The sequence below is a fragment of the Hemitrygon akajei genome, chromosome 2 (genome assembly GCF_048418815.1).
Source record: "Hemitrygon akajei chromosome 2, sHemAka1.3, whole genome shotgun sequence".
Lineage (NCBI taxonomy): Eukaryota > Metazoa > Chordata > Chondrichthyes > Myliobatiformes > Dasyatidae > Hemitrygon > Hemitrygon akajei.
Genome location: NC_133125.1, coordinates 50,612,386 through 50,639,602, shown reverse-complemented (window position 1 = coordinate 50,639,602; position 27,217 = coordinate 50,612,386). Strand labels below are relative to the sequence as shown.

The 27,217-nt window shown below is 41.8% G+C and overlaps 1 protein-coding gene across 2 annotated transcripts in view; it reads right to left on the bottom strand.

The window, feature by feature from the left end:
* Positions 1-27,217, bottom strand: part of LOC140741729 (fibrillin-2-like) — a 295,460-nt gene that overhangs the window by 177,246 nt on the left and 90,997 nt on the right. For both annotated transcript variants that reach the window (XM_073072052.1, XM_073072059.1), the window contains one exon: positions 17,815-17,940. In XM_073072052.1, the coding sequence (XP_072928153.1) occupies positions 17,815-17,940 (126 nt within the window). The remainder of the gene's footprint in view (positions 1-17,814; positions 17,941-27,217) is intronic.

Here is a 27,217-nt window from a genome sequence, read left to right as displayed (position 1 = left end):
TGGGGGGTGGGAGATGGACTCTCCTTAGCCTTCGCAGAAAGTAGAGACGCTGCTGGGCTTTCTTTGCTATGGAGCTGGTGTTAAGGGACCAGTTGAGATTCTCCGCCAGGTGAACACCAAGAGATTTTGTACTCTTAATGATCTCTACCGAGGAGCCATCGATGTTCAGCAGAGAGTGGTCGCTCTGTGCCCTCCTGAAGTCAATAACCATCTCTTTTGCTTTGTTCACATTCAGAGACAGGTTGTTGGCTCTGCACCAGTCCATTAGCCACTGCACCTCCTCTCTGTATGCTGACTTGTCGTTCTTGCTGATGAGACCCACCACGGTCGTGTCATTGGCGAACTTGATGATGTGGTTTGAGCTGTGTGTTGCAGCACAGTTGTGGGTCAGCAGAGTGAATGGCAGTGGACTGAGCACGCAGCCCTGGGGGCCCCCGTGCTCAGTGTGATGGTGTTGGAGATGCTGCTCCCGATCCAAACTGACTGAAGTCTCCCAGTCAGGAAGTCTAGGATCCAGTTGCAGAGGGAGGTGTTCAGGCCCAGTAGGCTCAGCTTTCCAATCGGTTTCTGAGGAATGATTGTGTTGAATGCTGAACTGAAGTCTATGAGCAGCATTCAAACATATGTGTCTTTTTTGTCCAGGTGGGTTAGGGCCAGGTGGAGGGTGGTGGCAATGGCGTCGTCTGTTGAACAGTTGGGACAGTACACAAACTGCAGGGGGTCCAGTGAGGGGGGCAGCAGGGTCTTGATATGCCTCATGATGAGCCTCTCGAAACACTTCATGATAATAGATGTGAGTGCAATGGGACAGTAGTCATTGAGGCAGGACACTGAAGACTTCTTTGGCACCGGGACAATGGTGGCGGCCTTGAAGCACGTTGGAACGATGGCGCTGCTCAGGGAGATGTTGAAGATGTCAGTAAGAACTTCTGCTAGCTGGTCTGCACATCCTCAAAGCACTCTGCCAGGAATATTGTCTGGTCCAGCAGCCTTTCGTGGGTTGACCCTCCATAGGGTTCTCCTCACATCCGCCACGGTGAGATACAGCTCCTGGTCATTTGGAGGAGGGGTGGACTTGCTGTGGGAGTATCTCAACCTGAAGCTTTGTGACAGATTAAGACAGATACTCACTTCTACCTTATGAAGAGCATTTAGGATGGGCCACAAAAACTGGCCTTGTTAGTGATGCCCAGATTCTATAAGCCAATTGCAAAGTATGATTTCTAGCCAATTCCTTTCAAACAAAGATTGTCTTGTTGTCCTAAAATACAGTAAGTCACAATTCCTAAAAAGTATAGTTAATTGGTAACATACTTGGAGGCTTATAAAAGAATTCCATACATACCAATAATTTAAAAGATTTTCACTTTTCTAGTCATTGGAGATGAGTGGCAAATAGCAAACGTTTGGTAACTGACCTGACTGAAATGAAGCAACTAACTCAGCTCCTAACAGATCCATGGCATTATAAGCTGCCCGACATTGTACCCTTCAACATTTGGTGTTGCTTACTGTTAAACTGTGTTTATCCAACATCGGTATACATTCAGTAGGGGTATCTAAATCTATCAAGACCAGGGACACAAGTTGATTTTGACTCTTTGTAATAAGCAACACTAAAGCCAAATGTCCAGAGTTGTGAAATACTGTGAGCGTATGCATCTTTAAGAATTGTGTGCACCATATAGAAGACATTTGATATATTCTTGTACCAGCCACTGCGGCTACTTAAATGTTATCCTTCAATACAAAATATTTCCTTAGGAGTCCATCATTGTCAATAACATTATTAAAAAAGACATACAAAAGAAACTATGAATTATGCACTTTATTTATTGTACTCAAAAAAAAAAAGAGCCAAGACACTACTAATCTTACTAAATCAGCTCAGGATTTGCATTCAAGTCTTCACACATCACCCTGAAAAGGGCTTGCCCAATAAAGGAACACATGAGCTAATTTCCTGAGCATGGTCAAAAAGATCTCTTTCTGTCTATCTGCAACTGAATGAGAAATTGCCAGATCATTTCTATGAGAATCAGTCAGATTTCTAGTCTGGCACAATTCACAGCAGTGTAACTGTCATAATTTCAGGCCTCTTTGAAAAGAAGCAAATTTCAGACATGCGAGCCTGAATAAAACCCTGCTAAAACACCCAGCATTCTGAGCTTTATGTTAGATTCCAAGACAAATGTCTAAATTAACGTATAATAGCCTCGTAGAAACTTCAATTGGAAGATGGTTCAAAGTTTAAAGTTACAGAATCAATCTATAACTACAGCAGAGTGCATGTATCCAGTCTTATTCATTCATTTAACTTAATTGCTTTTTTACACTGAATATATAACACTGTTTGCAACCGAAAATTGCTTGGTTGGTGCCCTCCTGCATCAAAACATTGTTCTAGTACCTAAAAAAAGACCAAGATGACATTTCTGAATGATTAGCATCCTGTCACACTCACCTCCATAATAAGCAAATCCTTTAAGGGGCTGGTCAAGGACTACATCTGCAAGATGCTACCACCCACACTGGACCCTTACAATTCACCTACCGACACAACCGATCAACAGATGATGCAATAGCCACAGCTCTACGCACTATCCTTACGCATCCGGAGAAAGATCCAAATGTGGGAATGCTGTTCTTGGACTACAGTTCAGCATTCAACACCATGATTCCCTGCAGGCTCAACAAGAAGCTCAGAGACTTCGGCCTTCACCCTGTATTGTGTAGCTGGATCCTGGACTTCCTGTCAGACAGCTGGCAGGTGGTAAGAATGGGCTCTCTCTCCTCTGCCCCTCTGACTCTCAACACAGGAGCCCCCCAGGGCTGTGTCCTAAGCCCCCTCCTTTACTCTCTGTATACCCAAGACTGTGTCGCCACTCACAGCTCCAATCTGCTAATTAAATTTGCCGATGATATTACACTGATTGGCCTAATCTCAAATAATAATGAGACAGCCTACAGAGAAGAAGTCATCACCCTGACACAGTGGTGTCAAGAAAACAAACTCTCCCTCAATGTCACAAAAACAAAGGATCTGGTTGTGGACTACAGGAGGAATGGAGACAGGCTAACCCCTATAGACATCAATGTGGTTGGGAGGGTGAACAGTTTTAAATTCCTAGGCATAAACATCATCAAGGATCTCACACTGTCTGTACATATCGGCTGTGTGATGAAAAAGGCACAACAACCTCTTTCACCTCAGACGGTTTAAGAAGTCTGGTATGGGCCCTCAAATCCAAAGGACTTTCTATAGGGGCACAATTGAGAGCATCCCGACTGGCTGTATCACTGCCTGGTACGGGAACTGTACTTCCCTCAATCGCAGGACTCTGCAGAGAGTGGTGCGGACAGCCCAGCACGTCTGTAGATGTGAACTTTCCACTATTCAGGACATTTACAAAGACAGGTGTGTGAAATGGGCCTGAAGGATCTATGGGGACTCGAGTCACCACAACCACAAACTGTTTCTGCTGCTACCATCCGGGAAACGGTACTGCAGCAAAAAAGCCAGGACCTACAGGCTCCATGACAGCTTCTTCCACCAGGCCATCGTACTGCTTAATTCCTGCTGACACAACTGTATTTCTATGTTATGTTGAATCAGAATCAGAATCAGGTTTATTATCTCCGGCATATGACGTGAAATTTGATAATGCAGCAGCAGCAGTTCAATGCAATACATAATCTAGCAGAGAGAGAGAAAAAATAATAAATAAACTAAAACAATAATAAATAAACAAGTAAATGTACAAAAACAGAAATACTGTATATTAAAAGTGAGGCAGTGTCCAAAGCTTCAATGTCCATTTAGGAATTGGATAGCAGGGGGAAAGAAGCTGTTTCTGAATCACTGAGTGTGTGCCTTCAGGCTTCTGTATCTCCTTCCTGATGGTCACAGTGAGAAAGGGCATGCCCTGGGTGCTGGAGGTCCTTAATAATGGACGCTGCCTTTCTGAGACACCGCTCCCTAAAGATGTCCTGGGTACTTTGTAGGCTAGTGCCCAAGATGGAGCTGACTAGATTACAACCTTCTGCAGCTTCTTTCAGTCCTGTGCAGTAGCCCCCCCGCCATACCAGACAGTGATACAGCCTGTCAGAATGCCCTCCACAGAACAACTATAGAAGTTTTTGAGTGTATTTGTTGACATGCCAACTATTCTGACTATCCTGTTGTACATACTACTTATTATAAGTTACTATAAATTGCACATTGTGCATTTAGATGGAGACATAACATAAAGATTTTTACTGCTCATGTATATGAAGGATGTAAGTAATAAAGTCAATTCAGTATTGCTTATATTTGCAGTTTGTAATTCTACAGAATGCAGTCACAGGATAGGTGAAATTTTACCTGGAAATAATTAGTTACAATTTACTCAGACTTTTCATGTTATAAATAGTTGGTGCCTCAAATGCACTAACCATATTCTAACATCAAAGGAACACACCACTAAACATACAATAATACTAAGTACTGTATGATCAAACCCTTGCTCTATTACCATGTAAATGCTATTTAACCTTATTTAATAGGAATCACCTTACTTAATGCAATGTGTATAAAGTGTAGGTCAAGCCAAAATAAGAAGTTCTTTGAAGGTGTGACAGAAGTTATGGACGAAGGTAATGTTACAAAAGTTGGATTTAGCTTAATTTTTATGATGTATTTGATGTGACCTATAAATAAACTGAACAATCTTGCTCTGTCAATGGGAAACCAAACAGATGTACTACAAATCTAATTGCAGAGTTCACCTTGGACCAATGCCTATACTTGTAGTTAAAGATCTTTGAAAAATTATCTTAGCCAAAGTAATAATATTATAGCTTATAGGACAGACAGCTGTCTTTACAAACAACTTTAAAAGGAGTAGAATCCACAGCCTATTTAAAAGCCCAGCAATCAATGGAAATGAAGAAAATTGTGCAAATGGGAGATAAATTCAACGCCATGCATTTTATAATCACACCCAAGATCAAATTTGCACACAATGTTTTGTTATAGCACAGGGGAAGCTGAATGAGATTTGCAGAAATTTAGTAACTGGAGAGACAAATTTAAACTTTTCAGTTCTATGCATTTCTTACTTTGTTCATTCCAACTGTTGCAAATTCTTTTAATCCTACAAACCTTCCAAAACTCCACTCACTTCCAATTCTGGTATCTTATGCATCCCTATTTCCTATTATTGGTAGCTATGCCTTTGGTACTCTTGGCTCTGATGTCTGGATTTCCCTCGCTATCTTTTTCTTAAAACATTCCACTTACCTATCTCTTTCAACAAGCTTTTGGTTACACATCCTAGAATTCCCTTGTGCAGTTCAAGGTCAATTTTTGTCTGATAGGGTAAATTTGATATTTGGATTCAGAAAACAGATTATTGCTGCAAGGAGATTCATGGATATGGGCCAGAGCAAAAGTCGGAACAAAAATTTCCTAATTAACACTTCTGAGTTCTTCTTTCCAAACAAGAAGATAACAATTCCTTATTGTTCAGATAATCTCTAGGCCTCAGTTGCATTCATGTAGCCATATTCCTGCTATTCTGCCGATGTATAATTTTAGACATTGGGACTGGATGTGCAGTGTTAAAAAGTTGATTATATATTTCTTGCAACCTGCTTGAAAGTTAAGATTAATGGTGGCTATCACTTTCCAGGGACACAGAGTAGGAAATTACACATTTCTGGTTTGCATCATCTAAAGTTGTTTTCCACTCTTAAGGTTTTCTTACTGTTCACACACACACACACACACACACACACACACACACACACACACACACACACACACACACACACACACACACACACACACACACACACACACACACACACACACACACACACACACACACACACACACACACACACACACACACATTTTTGTTTACTAATGTTGAAAGTTACCAAAGTGCTTTAAGAATGAGAATCCTCTGATAGATCAGTGGAAAACTACATTTGATAATGAGGGAATGAGACGGCTTAGAAGTATATAAGTTTTAATCTACTATGTATGCGTGGCTACTGCATTTTAATCAGACAACATGAAGAAACCAATTGCATTAGAATTAGGCCTTTAGAGATGATTTAGATATATAAACATACAACAAATGCATCATTGTCAAAGGACATACTTAGAAGTATAAACTGCTTCAATGTTAGCAAATAGAAAATAAAAATTAGCTGTTTAAAATATCTTCAATTAATTATAGGTGTTGAATTTTGCAGGTATATCATGTTAAATTTTTAATTGACTACAAACCCAAAGTTACAGCAAATGCCAAACTAGGTCCGTAGCCATTAACAAATGAATACAAAGATAGAGGTGAGATGGCCTCCTTCTTCATTAATAAGAAATGTGAGTATATGAAGAAGCCTAATAGTGCCAAACTGGATGGGAGCAGGATACTTCCTAGTAGTCCTGATGAAGGGTCTTAGCCCAAAACATCAACTGTTTGCTCTTTCCCATAAATGCTGCCTGGCCTGCTGAGTGTCTCCAGCATTTTGAGTTTGTGACCACCTAGTAGGAGCCTGAACTGCAGTCAATCCTGGTTTGAGCCAAGATTGCACAAAAATGGAAATTAAGGGATTTTCTGACATGATTTGGACAAAAGACTAGCCACAAACAATCTAAAGCAATGAGCCTAACAATTATTGGGATTGTGCTGCATAGCAACAAATCATTCTACATGGACGCAATAATATTGGACTATGCCATATAACAGATTTGCACAAGCTGAGAGAGCTATATGAGTAACAGAAAGCCAACACCCCGGTCAACACTTTCTTCTGAACACTCTCCATCTTAGTACATTCTTCAGCACTTTCAAAGCCATAATCAAAGTTTACGTCTTCAACAGTGCCAGCAGTTATATCTCCTATTTCATGCTCTATATTCATTTTTTCCTCTTTCCTCTATGTCCAAAACACCTTGCATTGTTTCCTCTAGGCTAAAGGTTAAATGCAAGTTGTATTCTAACCCTCTTCCATTTCTGTAATATGAAACATGAGCATTATTACCCAGCATGACGAACAATAAGCCTTTTATTCTTAAGGAAATTGCTAATGTCAAAGATCTGAAATTTGGAAGCTTCGACGTTATGTGAAAAATTCACCTTTAACTTCTTCAGTAGAATGTTTTATGAAAGGCATCTTAAACAGTTACACAATTTTATATTTGTGGGCTCAAAATCTGAATAGTTAAATTTGAACAGATCCAACTATACAATATACTCTCGATTCATAATCTTGAAAACATTACAAATTCTCCAAAAAGTCAAAAGATCCTTGTCATCACATTGCTGCATTCAATTATTGAATACTAGAGATGTTTTTCTGTCAGTAACTTAACTTTGCTGAAAATATTGGCAGTTATAAATTTTGGCTTCTGAGCTTTACCTTAACCACTTTTTTCTCAAATACTTCAAAAGAAAATAAAGGAAATATCCTGATGAAGGGTTTCGCCCCGAAACGTCGTCACTACCTCCTCCCATGGATACTGTCTGGCCTGCTGATTTCTGCCAGCAGTTTGTGTTTTTAAGGAAATATCCACTTTGATTAGGATGAGGAATGTACCAGAATTCTCAATTTAAAACAAATTTCCCTTTTCATCCAAAATCTAGTTCTAACTGAGGCTGAGGCAGAGGGCCTGCTCCAGCTGTTCTGGGCTCCAAGATGTCTACTCTGCTCTTCACTGCACTGGGACCGGGGCTGTGGGCCTGCTCTGGGCTTTGTGTCTGTGGGCTCCACGACATTTACTCCTCTATGGCTGAAGCTATGGGCCTGCTCCAGCCGTTCTGGGCTTTGAGCTGTTTACTCCACTACGTGCTGAACAGATGCTGAGGCTGAGGCTCAGCGCTTTGTGTCTGAGGACTCACTTTCGTTCTAAATGCTATTTGTTTACTTTTAGCAACACACACAAAATGCTGGAGGAACTCAGCAGACCAGGCAGCATCTATGGAAAAAAGTACTGTTGATGTTTCCGGCTGAAACCCATCAGCAGGACTGGTGAAAAAAAACTGAGGAGTAGATTTGTTTACTTTTACTGTTTGCATGATTTCTCTCTCTGCACATTGGATGTTTATTGGGTTCTTTTGATTTTCCTGTTTTATGGCTGCCTGTAAGGACATGCATCTCAAGGTTGTAGAAAGTATACATACTTTGAAAATAAATCTACTTTGAACTTTGAAGTTATAGCACACCAACTTCTCTGCTATACAGACCGCGAAGGATGTAAATTCTGTCAATGGCTTGGAATAAATCAGACGATGTCGTTCACACTGGAATCAGTAGCACTTAGTTGGAGAGAATTCGAGGAAATTTTCCATCCTGATCAACACCCCCTTTTGGAAGTACATAGATTGGATTAGAAAAAGATGAATTGCCACGTACACTGTTTTTTGATTGATTTCCAACACTCATTGTACAGTCTCACACATAAAAAATGACAGACTTTGAGGAAAACAAAGGTGGCATTAAGCAATTAGGAATACTTAAATTAGGCCTATGTAGCTACTCCAGGTGTTGAAGCATTCTGTATGTCACCTAAAAGGTGAGATTTGTAGAATCAGTGGAAGAAGAGTACTTTCCGAGCCCAGAACACTCCTGAAGGGTATCATGAGTACAATAAGCTGCTACTCCTCCCTCAGAGCTCATCTCATTCCATTGTTGTCCTCTCATCCAAAACTATTCAATGATTTTGAATGGTAAGGGAATTAAGCGATACAGGGTTGTACAAGAAAATGGCACGATTCATAATGTTCTTATTAAACAACAGAGGAGCAAAAGGGGCTAGTGGCTTCTATTCTACATGTGCATACATCCAATCTCTCAGACTAGCAGCTTGGACAGCAATTCTTTTCTGCTTCCCAGCCCTGAAGATGGCTATTTGACTTTAAACTTACGTTGATTCAGCTCTGCTGAAACTGAAATGATCCTTTGCTTAACAGTACTGATTATTTTGCAAATACTTTCTATTTCATAGGAGTATAGAATTCCTTTTCAATTATTCTTGGGTTAGGCTTGTCTTTAATAGTGGTGATGAATGGCACCACTTTTGGCACTTAATGTTTAGAAGCACATGAACATGTTTAACATACTGTAGCTCCCTCCATGCCATTTCAATAATATGGCTTAACCAAATCTCAGCAGGAATTCCAGTACTGTGCCAATACAAATTATTTGATTTTACATACAAATTGCCATTGTGGCTGTTCTAAGACTGTCAAATAAGCCAAAATGTCAGTAATCCTTGGACTAGGCTCTCCTACCTCTTCAGAAGTGAGCTAAGGCTGCCTCCAGCTTACTGCGGTTAGGAACCTCAAGTCTGTTGAAAAGAGGAAATGCTTGTTCTCCTGCAAGTTAGAGTTAATATCCAGGACATTTTCAAGGAGTGATGTCTCAAAAAGGTGGCATTCATCATTAAGGACCCCCATCACTCAGGACATACCCTGTTCTCATTGTTATCATCAGCGATTCTTCCCCTTCGCCATCAGTTTCTGAATGGACATTGAACCTATGAACACTATCTCATTACTTGCACTACTTATTCAATCTAACTATTTTTAATATATATTTAATTACTGTAATTCGCAGTTTTTTTTCTCTTTTCTATTTCTTTTTTCTTTTCTTTTCCTGATTCCGATTCTTATTCCAACCTGAGTTAATTAAGATAAAAGGCAACTGGCTACCCTGTCCATTTTTCGATAATGCTAAATTTTGAGGCCCATCCTAAGAATCACTTACACATGCAAGTCATCCAGCCACTGCAGAAATAACATTCTTTTCATGTTTGCTTTTGCAAATCTATTTCTAATCATTAAAAAATGAGCAATGTTTCTTTTGATCTACGTTAGGGAAAAAAAACTATGTATCCCTGACCCCATGGTGCTCAGCAGCTTGTGATTTTTCAACTTTAACATAGACTAAATTACTAGATGTTGGGGTTTGAAAAGACAAGAAAATATAAGGCTCTTCTCTGTTTGCAGTTTACACCAGATTTACTTATTCCCTGCACTTAAGTGCTGCAGCAGTCAGTGTTGCTACCTGCAGCTCCAGAAACCCTAGTTCAATCATAAAATTCTTTTCATGACTCTGTTGAACAAGTGCCACATCTAACTGAGAAACGGGTTGACTACTTTAAAATACGTTTTAGATTAATGGCAAAAAAAAATCAAAAGGGAATTGGAAGACATGTGAGAGAAAGCAAATTGCAAACAAAATAGGGAAAAAGGAAACAGAACAAATGGGATTGTTTCCCTGGGAGTAGACATGGACACAATGGGCTAAATAGCCTCCTTCTTTATTATTCGACGATATGAGGAATATTCATTTGAAAAAAAAAATCAAAAAATGTCAAAAAAAATTAAAAGTTCAAAAATTAAGAAGTTACAATGGGCAGGTCCCTCATTAAATATCACACTGCTGTACCCTGTCCTGCACCCTCCACTTAAGCTTCTGAAACTTTCTGTTAAAAGAAGATAATTAGGCCTGCCCCCAGAAACAAAAAATGTAGTAAGGAGATAAGCAGGAACTTCAAGCCTTCTGCCATACTTTCTTTGTTTAAATAATACCAAATGGAAAGTTGCCTTCAGGATCTTTGTCATAGACCTTGTAGCTTGGACCTTGGGGAGCTGAGCATCTGATGGAGGCTAGGAGACAGCCTGAATAAACAGATTGATATGCTAATGTTCAGGCTGAGACAATTCAGTATTTCCTCTTTTCACCTGGTATTCAGACTCACCACATTTTCAAAAAGCTCTTAAATTTAAGCAGGCTTGGCATGTTACCGAACACTTGAACAAAGTCCTACAGTTGTACCTTTGAAAGTATCCCGATCATAATGGTCTAGTACAGCAATTTGAAAGCACAGGAATGCAAGAAGCTACAGAAAGTAGTGGGCACATTCATCCCTATCATCAAAAACATCAAGGATCCCCCACCATCTGGGCCATACCATCTTCTCACAGCTGCCATTGGGTAGAAGGTAAAGAAGCCTGAAGTCCCACACAATCAGATTCAAGAACAGATACTTTCCTCCGACTACTCAGTTCTTGAACCAACCTGCATAACTCCAATTACTATCTTAATACAGTAGCACTATGACTAATTTGAGCACTTTGCACTTTTATTTATTCTAGTTGTGTTCATTTTGCATAATTTTATATAATTTCTCTTTTTTCTCGTGAATTCTCTGTCTTCAATGCTATGTGTTTGTAACGCTGCTGCAATAAGTTCTTCATTCCACCCATGTGTAAATGCACTTGTTTATAATAATAGACTCGACTTTGACTTTGACATAGCTATTAGACTGGGTTTGTGGCAGGAAGTGAATAAAACAAATGCCACATCTACTTGAACTCATTTGTACCAACCTACTTGTCACAAAAACATTTGATCATTACAGCACTTGTAAAAGTGACCACTTAAAGATCCTTGTGGAGACAAAGTCCTATATCTGCACTGAGGATTCTTTCCATTTCATTGTGTGCATAGGTTCCAAAGAGATCTCGCACCACAAATTAGGCATCAGAAAGTGCTGTGAGCATCATCAGCAGCAGAACTGCCACAATACAATTACTATCAAGGCAAGATTCAAACCTAGTTTAACGAGGATTACAGAAGGGCCTGCAGGGAGCAGCATCAGGCATATCTACAGATTATAAAGCCTAGACTGACGGTGCTCTGAACAACAAAAACAGTAGCGATACACAGAGCTAAGTGATCTCAAAACCAAAGGATCTCATCAAAGTTCCGCAGTCTCACCACCTTTAATCAGAAAGGGTAGTGGACATTAAACAGCTAAAGGAAGGAAATGACTTCAAGAACATCCCTATCCTTAGTGAGGGTGCAAAGCGGAATGAACATAGGAAGATGGTTGCGGTTGCTGGCATTCAATTACCCTCGCCCAAAATATCATTACATGAGTTCCTCAGAGCAGTATGTTAGCCCCAATCAACAATAACCGCTTTATTAATAGCTTTCCTTTACATCTCAGCTGGAACAACAACCTAGATAGCCAGAGACCTATAGCCAACCAAAGAGAAAGGAAATGGCAAATAGGGGATACCAGTCATGCTCCACATCGTTACACTGCTGCAAAAATGTTCACTGATGATGCATAATGTTCACTTCCATTCACAACTCCTCAGCAAATGAGCGGTCTGTGCCAGCATGTGGCTACAGTGAGACTAGGCAAATTAAGGCATGGGCTAAAAAGTGGCAAATAGCATTCACACTACAAAAGTGCAAAGCAATGATCACCTCCAACAAGGGAAAATCTAGTCACCTATCCTTCACATTCAATGGCATAACCATTCCTGAGTACCCCAATATATAGGGGATCATTATTGTCTGAAAACACAACTGAACAATCCATATTAATACCATGGCTATGAAAGCAAATCAGAAGCAGAGTATACTGTGGCAAATAGCTCACCTCCTGATACTACATGCCCTTTCCAATACTGACAATACACAAATCAAGGGCCTGATAAGATCTCCCCACTTGACTGGATGAGTTCAGTGCCAGAAAGCTCAGCACGAATCAGGACAAAAAATGTCCACTTGACTGGCATCTCATCAATCATCCTAATTCTCCTTGCCATCAACATCCTGCATTATGCGCACCTAGAAATGCACTCCAGTTACCCATCATCATGGGCATGGGCACCACCACCACCTGCAGATATCCTTCCAAAGTGCATATCTAGAAATATACTGCAGTGACCCACCAATATGGACACGGGCACTAGTGTATCAGAACACCACCACCTGTACATACCTCTTCAAGTCACACATTACGCTGACTTGGAAATATATCCTTGATTCTTCATCATTGCTAATTCTAAATTCTGCAACAGCCTCCTTAACAGCATTGTTGGAGTACATTCACAAGAATGTGGCTCACTATCACCTTCTCTAGGGCAAGCTGGGACAGGGCTAGATGGCAATGCCCAGATCCCAAAATCGACAGATTTACCTGAATAATAGCTAAATGCTGCTCCCTGGAGTTAGGCATGGAACACAAAATCTAGGCTAACACTGTCTTCAATAACAACACCCTGTATATGAATAAAGGAAAATTCACTGAGTCTCAAGTGCTCTATAAAGTTCAGTACCTTCCTAACCTCTATAATCCATGTGGCTCTTTCCATTAACAGGCATAATGTAAAATGCACAAGATGACCGCAGCAAGCTTCTATCCCTATAAGGGTCAGGTTGACCAATGAGTAGACCACAATGTGATTTACAGTAGCCGGTTCTTGGGGTTGAATAGCACTGCTTTGTATCACAGTTGGCTTCTGAACAGTCTCCTCCAACAGAGGGAGTTTAAAGCCACCCAGATTGTTCATTTTCCCGCTGCCCATTCAGGAAGCTGCTTAGTTATCCAAATGCCTAAACTGTTCCCTCTGTTAAGGTTCAAGATTTCAGGTATTATTTTTTGCAGTAGTGTAATAATGTGGAGCATGACTGGTATCCCCTATTTACCATTTCCTTTCTCTTTGGATAGCTACAGGTCTCTGGGTATCGAGGTTGTTGTTCCAGCTGAGATGTAAAGGATTAAATGCTGGCAACATTCAGGCAGCTTTGACCTGAAATAGTAACTCTTTTTCTTTCCATAGATGCTGCCTGACCTGCTGAGTGTTTCCAGCATTTTATTTTTGATTTTTCTATCAGATTTCCGGCATCTGCAGCTTTCATATCACAGAATGCACAAGCTGCTGATATTTGTTGGCTTCAGATATCTAGCAATAATTCTGCAGCTGTCAGTCAGTACTGTATTTCTCTTTAGTGCAGGCAGAGCAGTCTCAGTGGAGAGTACCTTCACACTGGAAAACCATGGAAAACAGCAGGAGTCTTATGTATGAATGATGCAGGGCCATCCAATACCAATTCCATGAAATTTTCGCTAAAACAGAAAAGCAAGCTGGCAAAGAATAACACACACAAAATGATGGTGGAACACAGCAAGCCAGGCAGCATCTATAGGAGAAGCACTGTCGACATTTCGGGCCGAGACCCTTCATCAGGACTAACCAAAAGGAAAGATAGTAAGAGATTTGAAAGTAGCGGGGGGAGGGGGAAATGCAAAATGATAGGAGAAGACCGGAGGGGGTGGGATGAAGCTAAGAGCTGGAAAGGTGATTGGCGAAAGTGATACAGAGCTGGAGAAGGGAAAGGATCATGGGACGGGAGGCCTCGGGAGAAAGAAAGGAGTGGGGGGAAGCACCAGAGGGAGATGGAGAACAGGCAAACAAATAAATATGTCAGGGATGGGGTAAGAAGGGGAGGAGGGGCATTAACGGAAGTTAGAGAAGTCAATATTCATACCATCAGGTTGGAGGCTACCCAGCTGGTATATAAGGTGTTGTTCCTCCAACCTGAGTTTGGATTCATTTTGACAGTAGAGGAGGCTCCAAACTCAGGTTGGAGGAACAACACCTTATATACCGGCTGGGTAGCCTCCAACCTGATGGTATGAACACTGACTTCTCTAACTTCCGTTACTGCCCCTCCTCCCCTTCTTACCCCATCCCTGACATATTTATTTGTTTGCCTGTTCTCCATCTCCCTCTGGTGCTTCCCCCCAACCCCCTTTCTTTCTCCCGAGGCCTCCCGTCCCATGATCCTTTCCCTTTCCAGCTCTGTATCACTTTCGTCAATCACCTTTCCAGCTCTTAGCTTCATCCCACCCCCTCCGGTCTTCTCCTATCATTTCGCATTTCCCCCTCCCCCCACTACTTTCAAATCTCTTACTATCTTTCCTTTCGGTTAGTCCTGACGAAGGGTCTCGGCCCGAAACGTCGACAGTGCTTCTCCTATAGATGCTGCCTGGCCTGCTGTGTTCCACCAGCATTTTGTGTGTGTTGTTGTTTGAATTTCCAGCATCTGCAGATTTCCTTGTGCTGGCAAAGATTGCTCATAATTAGTATGCCTTCATGTACCAGGTGAGATGTGCTGTCGACAGCGACTCGACAACACTCAACAACAACTCAATATCATTGTTGATGACTGTGAGAAAGGACGACCAATTTCTCAATTGAAGCAAGGGAGTTATAAGATTAATGCGTTTAACAAATACTGCGCAACCTTTGACAATAGGATATGTTTATTTTGTAAATAACCCTTGTTTAAAGAGTCCTGGGTCTCACTTTAGCTCCACTTTACCTCTTATGGGAATGGAAATTAAGGTTTGTAACACTGCACTAAAAGTGCTCAGTGGACCAATTGCATTAATTACTGTTTACCCTACAAAAGCAATTTTTTGTCAAAAGGCTAGTTCCTTTAAGCTCCCACATAAAAACAAGCACATTTGTCACTGAATCTAGAGATGTATGTGTTTTTTTTTTAGCTGGGAATTAAACAAGGTTTGACATCATGAAAGTGAGGAAACTTAATCTGGATCGGTTTACTTAACAAACCATTCAGCTTCAAGCTTTTTTTATGGGAAAAACAGATAAAATAAGGTTTCTTTACATCCAAAAGTTTTTTAATCTACCTGTAAATATGATGAAAGGCCTGTGTGATTTTATAGTATTTTAAGAAACTTAACAAAACTTAAAGAGCTGTTTCAAACATTACTTGCCCTTATCCTCCCTTACCATCAAAGCCATTTAATGGCATCCAAGCATGGATGACAAATAATGCTAAAGTCCCTAATGAAACTTGAAACATTACTTTAGTTAATAAAAACAGATTGATTTTTAATTTTCTTACAACATAGATAGCCATTCAGCCCACTGAATCGATGCTGGCTCTAAGAGCAATCTTATCAATTTATTACCCCAACTTATCTCCTGCCCATCTATTCTCTCTCAGTTCCCCATCAATTCCTCGCAAAACTCCTGTTACATACTTACACCATGAAGTAATTTACAGTAACCAATTAACCCACCTACAAGCACGTTTTGGGATGTTGAAGGAAATGAGACTACCCATGGGAAACCCACATAGTGAAAGGAGAAACCCGTAAACTCTGCACAAGCAGAACTCAGTCAGGACTGAACCTGGGCCACTGGAACTTTGAAGATGCAGCCCTCCCACCATGTCACTATGCCACCTTTACAAAAGTTGGCCAAAATAGAATAACAGGTGGTAATCAAATGCAAAATTGAAATCTAGGACTAAATTATAGATTTAGGCGCTCAGTCCTCCAGCAGTGGCGGGATCTCCCTGTGGCCACACACTTCAATTCCACAGACCACTCCCACTCTGACATGTCTGTCCATGGCCTCCTCTACCGTCAAGATGAGGCCACATGCAGGTCGCTGGAGCAATACCTTATCTCCCACCAAGGTAGCCTCCTACCTGCCAGCATGAACATTCAACTCACAGACCTCCGTTGATACCCCTGCCCCCCCCCTTACCCCCATCCCTATCTATTATTTTACTCTGGCTCTCTTTCTCTCTCTTTTTCCCCCCCCCCCCCACTATAATCCCCCCCAGCCCTACCTTTCTTTCCCTTTTATTTCCCATAATTCTCCACCTTCCCCTAGCCCATTTCCCTCCAGCCTATCACTTCCCAGCTCTCTACGTCATCCCTCCCCCCACTTCTTATCCCCCCTCAACCATCCCATGTTACTTCACTCCTGATGAAGGGTTTTGGCCCGAAACGTCGTCACTACCTCCTCCCATAGATGCTGTCTGGCCTGCTGAGTTCTACCAGCATTTTGTGTTTTTATTTATTTCCAGCATCTGCAGATTCACTTGTGTTGCCACTAAATTATTAAATCTCGTTTCATTGTGATTATCTGTATTATCATACTAGAATTATTTTTTCAGTGGTCTAATAATAATTTTTCTATGTTTGTGAATCTTTAAAACCTTGGCAGCTAGCAAATACGGGGACATGGCTTAATTAGCTGTTGAAGCATTTGAAAGAATGTTTTCACACCCAGGATCTTGCTTACAAGGTTAAATATCCAGTTAGGTAAATACAAACAGATGGTAGAGAATGTCAGCAATCCTAGAGCATTCTAGGTTCTTCCACTTTTTTTTTCCAGAAAAAGGTTTTCTTCCTTTTGAAAATTTTCCAGATTCAAAGTAGTCAATTACATCAGGTTCATTGCCTTAGTGCTAGCTGACACTATCAACTGCCTTAAAGTAATTGTGGAATGTCCAAGGATTAGAGGAGCCTCTCAATGCCACTTCTGCACCTGGACAAACTTCAGAAGATCAGGAAACAAACTAGACTAGACTTCAATTACCAAACAATTTTCTGAAACTGTTCTTTTTTTCCCTATCCTTGGGTTCCTCTATCCGTGTTTATTTTCTAAGATTATAATATTAATCTGCACAGTTTCACATCAGATTTTGCCAGTTACTCTCCTTCAATTACATTGTATTTCTGACATTACATGCCTCAATTTTTTTCATTGGAAATGACATCCTCAAGTATGCAATCAATTGATCTGAAATCAACAATGGAACAAAGTCAATTCCCAGTATGATGTGAGAAAATATGACAAAGATAAACTACAAATGTATATATGAGGTCCTTCATTGTTTTTGGCATTGTATGAACACACTTGATTGCGCCAATTGTACTGGACCAGAACCACTCAGGATTTTAAATGCATATCTGTGTTCAGTTCTGACAATCTACTGTTCGACATTAACAAAATGAAGTCCAGCAGCATCAGAAAAGAATGCTAATTCATTTTATATAACTGGTAATTAATCCTTGGAAGCAAGCACTGCAATCAGCCACATGTAAACTCCATTAAACGCATGACACCTGATGAACTGCAGTAATAAATGTAGCACATACATAAAACCAGAAAGATGAGTACTTACCTTCACATTTCTGAGACACTTCACTCTGTTTGTGACCAGAAGGACACTTACACTCATAGGAGCCAACTGTGTTGATACAGCTTCCACCCTGGCACATGCCTGGGATGGCCTGACATTCATCAATGTCTGAAAGAAAACAACACTTCTGTTAAGTAAACTGAAAAATCAGTCAAACTCCAAATATTAGTTACATCTGTCTTTAGTAAAAGTTGCTAATAAGCACAGCAGCTGCTAGCTGAAAAAAAAAGTAAATGCCTTGTGTAAGATTATCAAATTTGTCGGGTCCAACTGCAGGGCTTTCATAGAATTTTGTCTAGACAGCATTTGGATTCAGTTCAAGTATAACATTAATAGAACTTTTCAACTTATATATAAAATTATTTACATAAAACATATTTTGCTTCCATTTTAGGAGAAAATGGACTCTTGTGCATATTTTGCACTAATGGTCTCTACTTTCTAAATCCCTTACAGATTTTCTTACAATATTTTGAGAGCTTCTTTGCATGCAAAATGTATGCAAAATATAAGCACTAGGTCTCTGTTTTGCTGACTAAACAAAAATACAATGTATTTTTGACTAAAAAAAATGACTAAAAAAATACAATGACTATTTCTCAATTTGATAATAAGTTTATCATGTCACTTGGATAATTCACCTTAGAGGTCAGTTTCTCCTGCTAAACTGATGATGCAATAATCCAGTTATTTGGTTCTGCCACAGACTGTACCTAACAGAAGGACTTGAACAGGTTAAGAGAATGGGCAAAGAAATGGCAGATGGAATATAGTGTAGGGAAGTGTATGTTCATGCACTTTGGTAGAAGGAATAAAGGTGTAGATTATTTTCAAAACGGAAAGAAAATTCAGAAATCAGAGGTGCAAAGGAATTTGGGAGACCTCATGCAGGAGTTCCTAAAGGTAAACTTGAAGGTTGAGTCAATGGTAAGGAAGGCAAATGCAAAAGTGTTGCATTAACTAATACACCACTACTGTGGCATTCAATCTAAATTGTACATGTAGATGTAATTCGGAAGAATTCTTTAATATATTTGGTTCTATACAGAATTTCACGTACGGCCTTGGAGATAATGTAAAGATCTTGCAAGACCGCAGGTTAAGTCCACCACTGAAAATAACACAGCCTCTTAAGTGGAGATCAGTTTCTGGTAAATTGTGATTCTCACATTGTTGCTAGTTGTGGTTGGATAATAGGGCTGTCATTCAAATTCTGAGGCAAACAATGTCAGTCTCTGTTACTGTAGACACTCACCACCAGACATTAATGTGGTGGAAAATATAGCAGATGAAAATAACTGCCTCATCCCTACCTCTGGAAAATATTGAAAGGAATCCCCTGAACAGATCAAGCAACAAAATCTGATTTTGAGATCCTCAATTATAGTCTCGACGATATTGCAACTTTTATTCACCCCACAAAGAAGTGAAAAGCCTTACAACTTGCAGGAACTATCAATGGGCAGCCAAAGAAAGCCTAGTTCAGAGAGCACATCATAATTCAGAATCTTGCAAACTTCCAATGCGCACTACACTAACCATGAGAATCTTTTGACAGGAGGCACACACTATTTACACCCTTTGGCAGTAAATGCTTTTTATTTGCTGCTAATAGATTTGGCTCCAAATTTGTGCAGTAAATCACTTTGGAATAATTTCTGAAGGGCACTTTCTGAGAAACTCAGTATGGTTGGATTGTCTTTGCACTCTTAGTCAAGGAAATGGAAATTATTTCCCTTCTATGTGAGACTTGATGCATGGGGAACTGAAAACTATGATAAATGGAAATTTTCTGTTGCTGCCAGGAATTACAGAAGGCCAAGGTAGTTAAGGCTGCAGAGGCCTCCATCTTCAGTTAGTTCAGTACACCACTATGATTCCATCAGTAGCAAGTGGTAAAAGTCAGCCACCACTCAGAAGCATTGTTCCCAGGAATCTTTATATATTTTTCCCTCATTGTAATTTATAGTTTTTTAAATTATGTATTGCAATGTTGCATGGGAGGGGTAGCACCTCTAGATGGGGGGCTTGTCGCACTTCCTGGAGTGACTCGTCATCTACTGGTCCCCACCAACGCCCAGCTCTCACCCGTGGCTCCTCGTAGCTGTTTGCATGCGACAGCGGCCACACCCCGGGCAACGGCTTCGACAGGCCGGCTAAACCAGGTGAGGGTAGCCAACGGGTCAGAAACCCTTGGAGAGATAGGAATTTGCTCATCCCAGCATGTGAAGACTGCTTCGGTGGATCAGGCGAGGAAACCCCGGGGTTAACAGCTGAGAAGGCGTTGCAGCAGCGCATCGTGGAGTGCGTAGGGCGCGGCAGAGCACTTAAGAAGACACGGCTATCCAATGCAGCCAAGGAAGTTGTCAGACTTAACGATTCTTCGTGCCACTGGATCCTGACTTCTGAGGCCGAGAGAGTGGGATCGTCTCTGTGCAAGGCTTTTCCACTTTAATATTTTTCCCGCTCTGGTTACATCATGCAACATTCATCTCCCAGCTTTGAATTCCTACCAGTCATCTACAAGTCCTACAGCGATGGGGGAGTGGTGAAGCAACAGGTGGAGGTGACCACTGGGAGTTGTAGTCACAAACCCACATGTAGGTGGCCTTTGGACAAGTGGTCTTCTTTCTCAATACCCAGGGCAGCAGAGGAGTCCGGCAGCACCAATGGCGACTGAGCTGCCCTTTTCAGGAGAGCACTGCTCACCCTTTGATAGGGAGGGGTCTAGAAAAGGTGGCCTAAACATTGCCTGCCCTACAAGCAGATAACTGGCCAGCTTGCCGCGGCTGGCAGTTCATCCACTAATGCAGTTACACTCAAAGGAGAAGAAAGAAACTCCTGTTAGGATCATGGAATGTCCGCACACTCATGGACAGAGAGAACTCAGCAAGAGCCCAAAGAAGAACAGCCCTTGTTGCCGTGGAACTTTCACGCTACAACATGGACATCGCAGCCCTAAGTGAATCCAGGCTTGCGGAGGAAGGATCCCTGACTGAAACCACCAGCGGCTACACTTTCTTTTGGAAAGGAAAAGCGCAAGATGAAGAGAGGATTCATGGAGTTGGATATGCAGTCAAGTCCAGCTTCCTGAAACAACTCTCCGACCTGCCCGTGGGAATCAACGAAAGGCTTATGTGGCTACGTCTGCCCCTCAGCCACAAACATCATGCAACAGTCATCAGTGCTTATGCCCCCACCATGACCAGCAAATACGAGACCATTGAACAGTTCTACACCGACCTTAGCTCTGTTCTGTGCTCAGTCCCTGCCTGCTCGATGACTTCAATGCCCGAGTAGGCTATGATCACAGTCGCTGGGGAAGGGTTCTAGGCAAACATGGTATTGACATTATGAACAGCAACAGCCTCTTGCTCCTTAGGAAACGTGCAGAATATGACCTCCTCATCACAAACACAGTGTTCAGGCTGGTAAATAAGTACAAGACAACATGGATGCACCCAAGATCCAAACATTGGCACATGATCAACTACGTTATAATACATCACTGAGACATCCGGGATGTCCTCATCAGCAGAGCCATGTGAGGAGTGGAGTGCACCACATTGAAGCCATGTATTGCTCCCCACTATCCCAAGCGCCCTAAGTTCATCAGAACAGCTTTTAACACTGCCAGACTCCAAGAGCCGCTGTATCTTCGCAAGTTCCAGACCACCCTGGATGAGAAGCTGTCTGGCAATAGGCCACTAACTGGTGGGTCAAACCAGAATTGGAATCAGTTTAGAGAGATGGTGACGGAGACAGCAAAATCAGTCCTCGGCCCCAAGGACCGAAACCACTAAGATTGGCTCGACGAGAATGACAGTGCCATCAAAGATCTCCTGGCCAGGAAGAACAAAGCATTCATGGAGTGGCAAAACGACTCAAGCTCCATTTTCAAAAAAGAGCGGTTCAAGTCCCTTCAGGCCCATGCCCAACAGGAAATTCGCAAGATACATGACCTGTGGTGGGATAGGAAAGCTGAAGAGGTGCAACGCTTCACCGACATCAAAAACTCGAAGCTGCTCTTCAACTCCATCAAGATGATCTTCGGCCCCTCAAGATCTGGCTCATCTCCACTATTGTCCGCTGATGGAACCACACTGCTAAAGGACAAAGAGAGCATCTAACACAGATGGAAAGAGCATTTCAGCCAGCTCCTGAACCGCTCTTCCTCGGTCGACCAGTCTGCTCTGGACCAAATCCCCCGCAGCCTATTCACGAGGAACTAGATGATCCTCCCTCAACAGATGAAGTCAAGAAGGCTATCACGCAGATGAGCAGTGGCAAAGCGCCCAGCAAGGATGGAATACCTGCTGAACTGTACAAGGAATCACTTGAGACTTTCCACAGCACCCTGACTAGCATTTGGGAAGAAGAAGAGATGACCCCTGACCTCAGAGATGCAACGATAGTGGCCCTCTACAAAAATAAAGGTTCAAGGACTGAGTGCGGGAACTACAGAGGCATCTCACTATTTTCCATTGCCGGAAAAATCCTCGCCCACATCATGCTCAACAGACTGATTCCAACAGTGTCAGAAGAGAACCTTCCCGCGTTGCAATGTGGCTTTCGTCCCGAATGCAGCACTGTCGACATGATCTTCGCAGTGAGACAGATACAGGAAAGGTGCCTGGAACAGAACATGACATTATACTCTGTCTTCATTGATCTGACGAAGTTGTTTGACACGGTCAACAGAAACGTGCTGTGGATCATCCTTAGAAAGCTCGGCTGCCCGCAGAAATTCACTACACTCATCCGGCTGCTCCACAATGGCATGACAGAAGTGTTCTCAGATGGTTCCCCATCTGAGACTTTCAACATCTCAAATGGCGTGAAGCAAGGGTGCGTTCTAGCACCAGTGCTCTTCAACGTCTTCTTCACCCTAATGCTGAAGCATGCTGTTAAGAACCTAGACCTACATATCACCTAGACGGATCAGTGTTTGACCTGAGACGCCTTGCTGCAAAGACCAAAACATTGAGGAGGCTCATCACTGAAGCCCTGGTTGCTGATGGCTGTCCTCATGGCTCACCAGGAGAACCACCTGCAGACGATTGTCGACAAGTTCTCTGCAGCCTCAAAGCTGTTTGGCCTGACAATCAGCCTCGGTAAGACAGAAGTTCTCCTACAACCTGCACCAAACAGTCACCCTCCCTAGCCATGCATCACCATCTTCAGCACTGTCCTGAAGCACGTGGAGAGCTTCAAGAATCTAGGAAGCACCATCTCCAGTGACGGATTCCTTGACAAAGAGATCATAGCAAGGATCCAGAAAGCCAGCCAGGCACTCGGGAAACTCCGTGTCAAAGTTCTGGAGCACAAGGACATTCGGCTTTCAACCAGGCTCAAGGTGTACAAGGCTGTGGTCCTCACCTCTCTCCTGTACGGCTGCGAAACCTGGACCCTGAACAGCTGGAGCAGTTTCACATGCGCTCTCTACGGTCGATCATGAGGATTCAATGGCAGGACCGAATCACCAACCAGGAAGTCCTTGACAGAGCCAACAACACAAGCATTGAAGCAAGGATCTTCCAGGCCCAGCTACGCTGGACTGGCCATGTAATCCGCATGGGTGAAACAAGAATCCCCGGGCAGCTGCTCTACGGTGAGCTTCAGCATGGCAGTTTCAATCAGGGCCGCCCCAAAAAAAGATTCGAAGACAATTTGAGATCGTACATCAAATGGGCAGACCTCCAGCCTCGACAGCTTGAGCGGTCCACAGCCGACAGGGCTGCGTGGTACGCTCTGACCAGAAAAGCTGCATCTGACTTTGAGGATAACCGAAATCAGCGCCTTGCAGCAGCACGAGACCCGACACAACAAAGCTGTGCATGCACCTGTTCCAACAACCTCCATTCCATGTCCAACCTGCAACTGCATGTGCGCTTCGGCCTTCGACCTCCAAAGCCACCTGCATATCCACAGATGACTGCACAATATTTACTCTTCCTCGGACCCCGAGAGACAACCACTATTGCAATGTACTGATGCCACAAAACAACATATTTCATGACGAATACCAGTGGTGTTAAATCTGATTCTGACTCTGAATCTTCCAGGTAATATTTTTTAAATTCTGCTTCTACAAGTCTTGATTACCTTGGTCCTCTCTTCTTCTTCCCTGCCTTTCTGGGAACTGAGTACAAACATTAACACTGTTCCCACAAAAATATGAAACCCTTCGAATCACATTGGCTACAAGTCCTTGTAGTCACTGCAGAGCCCAGCTATTCCCATCAAACTTTAAACTTGATCATCAAAAACTTGCCAATAATCAAGGATTGCTGAAAAGGGAGCGTTGTGTACTTTTCCATGATATTCAACCTAATATGCTGTGTGTAACTCACAACATAAGCTAAATGAATAAAAATGGCCCAATTTGATGGTTTGGACATATACAGGATGGTCACTGCATGTACTTACCATGCATTTAGGATGTAGACAAAAATAGACAATTCTAGTGGAAAACATTCAGTCATTCAGCCAGAATGAGACACACAGCTATTCCTTTTCTTCTACTTGCCTCTGCCCTCTCAACATTTAAAACTAACTCGCTCTTTTCTTCGCAAACAAGGCTCCCAGGTTTTCGATCCGAATGTTGACTCCATTTCTCTTTCAATCAATGCTGCCTGCCCTGCTTAGTGTATTCTACATTTTCAATTTTGATTTCACACACCCAGACTTCGCAGAGTTTGATTTTCACATCAATCTCAAGTTTTACAAGGTATTAATTAATGGTGGGTTGCAGGGACTGAACGGCAGTCAACACCTACTGGAAAGAATACATTGAAGGTCTCCACAAATACAACTCCACCCTTCATGTGACAGCACTTGAGTCAGCGGTAATCCCTTCCCTCCTGTATATTTCTGAGGCTTTAGGTACTTACAGCCAGCATCATGAAGAGGAGGTAAACAATAACTAAAACTGTCTCCACTAAATTCTCCAAATTCACAGTATCATAGAGCCTTTGAGCCAGCTCATCCATGTCAGTCAAGGTGCCCTTCTGAGCTAGTTCTATTTGGTTGTATTTTGATCATGCAGACATCCCACCCTGCAAAAACTCATTTCAGGGAGGTAGCATCCTCCCCCACCCCCCTGATCGACCTCCAAGGGTGTATGTAATACTTTGTTTAGTGATTTTGTCTAATCTGTAGACCAAGTTGGGTATATGCAGAAAATGTGACATTAAAATATGTACTTATATTATATTATCATGGAGTCGTTTTTTATTCTATTACAACTTTAAGCAAGTCTACAGGGAGTTTGGCCTCATCATGTAGAACATCAATAGAGCAGCTCCTTAGCAGCTAGCCAGCTAGTTTAAATAACGTTAGCTATGCTAATAAATGAATGACACCTGTTAAACTCACCTCAACATGTCTTTTTACATTTTAACCCACCATGGGCAATAGAAAAGTCACTGTTGTAAACAGTGCAGTGAGCAACACTGTCATTATTTTTGAGGTTGACTGTAAAGCCCGCTCACAGAGAAAACTGATAGGTCTACTTAGCACGAAGAGAGACCAATCAGGATGCTCCCTCTCCCTCTCAAAAAAAATCAGTTTCTGGGATATTGTATATAATTTGCGGGTGTCAGAGAGCCGCTATCAATATACGGGAGACTCCCGGAACTTCCGGGAGAGGTAGGATGTCTGATCATGTCTTTCTAAACCTTTCCTACCTTTGCATTTATCCAGAATTGGTACCATGCTAATATTACATTTCTCAATGATATTCAGTGATCCTCCAGTTATTTGAAGTGCAAGTCATTCAAAAGAAGAGGCCAGAGGAAGACTGTAGACAAGACTCAGCCACAGGAGGGAAGAAAACCATACTGGTTTGGGGTGAGACACAGAAGTGAAAATGACATCGAGAATGATCCAGAGATCATTGTGGATGATTGCCTTTAAAATATTTTTATAACCTTCCTCTAAATATTTCAGAAAAGTTCTACTGATTTGTGCTTAATTATTTTATAAATTGGTGATCAATATGCAGTTGCTCTGTCTTAAGACCGTTTCTGTAATTTTACTTATTGTGGGAAACAGGGGTCATTCGTCATGAAAAACAGTTAATGATGTAGAATGGCTGCAAATTACAATGAAGCATCTGGAAAATGTCGACAGTGTATCAGACACCGAGTAATAGAAACTTCCTGCAGTTTCGAGAAAATATGAGACTGTCAAATCAAACACCTCTGCAAAAGATTAGAAAATAACTCTATGCTTCAGTTTCTCCTTATAAGCACAGGCTACACCTAAAACTAATAAGCATTATTGGTTCTCTGCGTAATGCACTTGACATATGCTACTACCAGACAATGCTTTGTGCCTCAGGAAACAAGGCTCCTCTGTGGGAACTAAGATAAAGAGAATATTTTTCATCTCAAGGAACAGGCAATAAAACATTCCAAGTATGGGATTACTGGACCTCAGGAAATGTAAATGATGCTGACCAGGAAATGAAGGATTAAGTTTCCTCAGATCTTGACCAAGCTCTGATAAACAAATCTTTAAGAGGTTCTTAGATAGCCACAAGAATATGCAGAGCAGGGAGGAATAGGGACCACGTGCAGGCAGAAGAGATCAGTATAATTAGGCATCATTAACATAGTTTTATTAGTACAGTACAACATTTTAGGCTGAAGGGCCTACTTTTTGTGCTGGACTGTTCTCTGTTCCTTGTTCACATTTCCAAGGAGAACAAGTTCATTCACCTTGGAGATTCCAGCTCTAGAATCAGGGAAAAATTACATTGCTGGAACAGCAGTAAGGGGAAAGGAATAGGAATGGCCTACTCCAGCATCCCTTCATAGTCTTCTGCCTGCAAGAGGATGTTCAAAGACATAGACCCAAATCTAGCACCAAATACCTAATTTGCTGAGCAATGGTAATCATCAAATACCATCAGTGATATCCTGCAAAATACTCTAAATTAAGATTGATGTTGATGACCTTTCTCAGCCAACAATCCAAGCATTACGGCTCTGATCAATCAGATCTGGTGGACATCATAACACCATAAACTATACGTAGGAAGAGGTGTGGGCCATTCACCTAATGCCCGACATCAAGAACTCCATCATTCAACAGGATTATGGCTGATCACACATTTCTCAAGTGCACGTCCCACCCTTTACCCATAACTGTTGATTCGCCTAGTGATTAGAAATCCAAGTCAGCCTCAAATATATCAAGGGCTCTGCCCCCGCAGATCAACACGATAAGGAGTTCCACACACTTGTGACTCTGCTTGCTTAGAAACAAAATACCTCATCTCATTTTTAAATAGGCAGCTCATGCATGTTTTGTGATCCACCACATAGAAACACCACTTCTGGCTATGAGTGGCAGAAGCAATGAGGTGACTCCTTTCCTC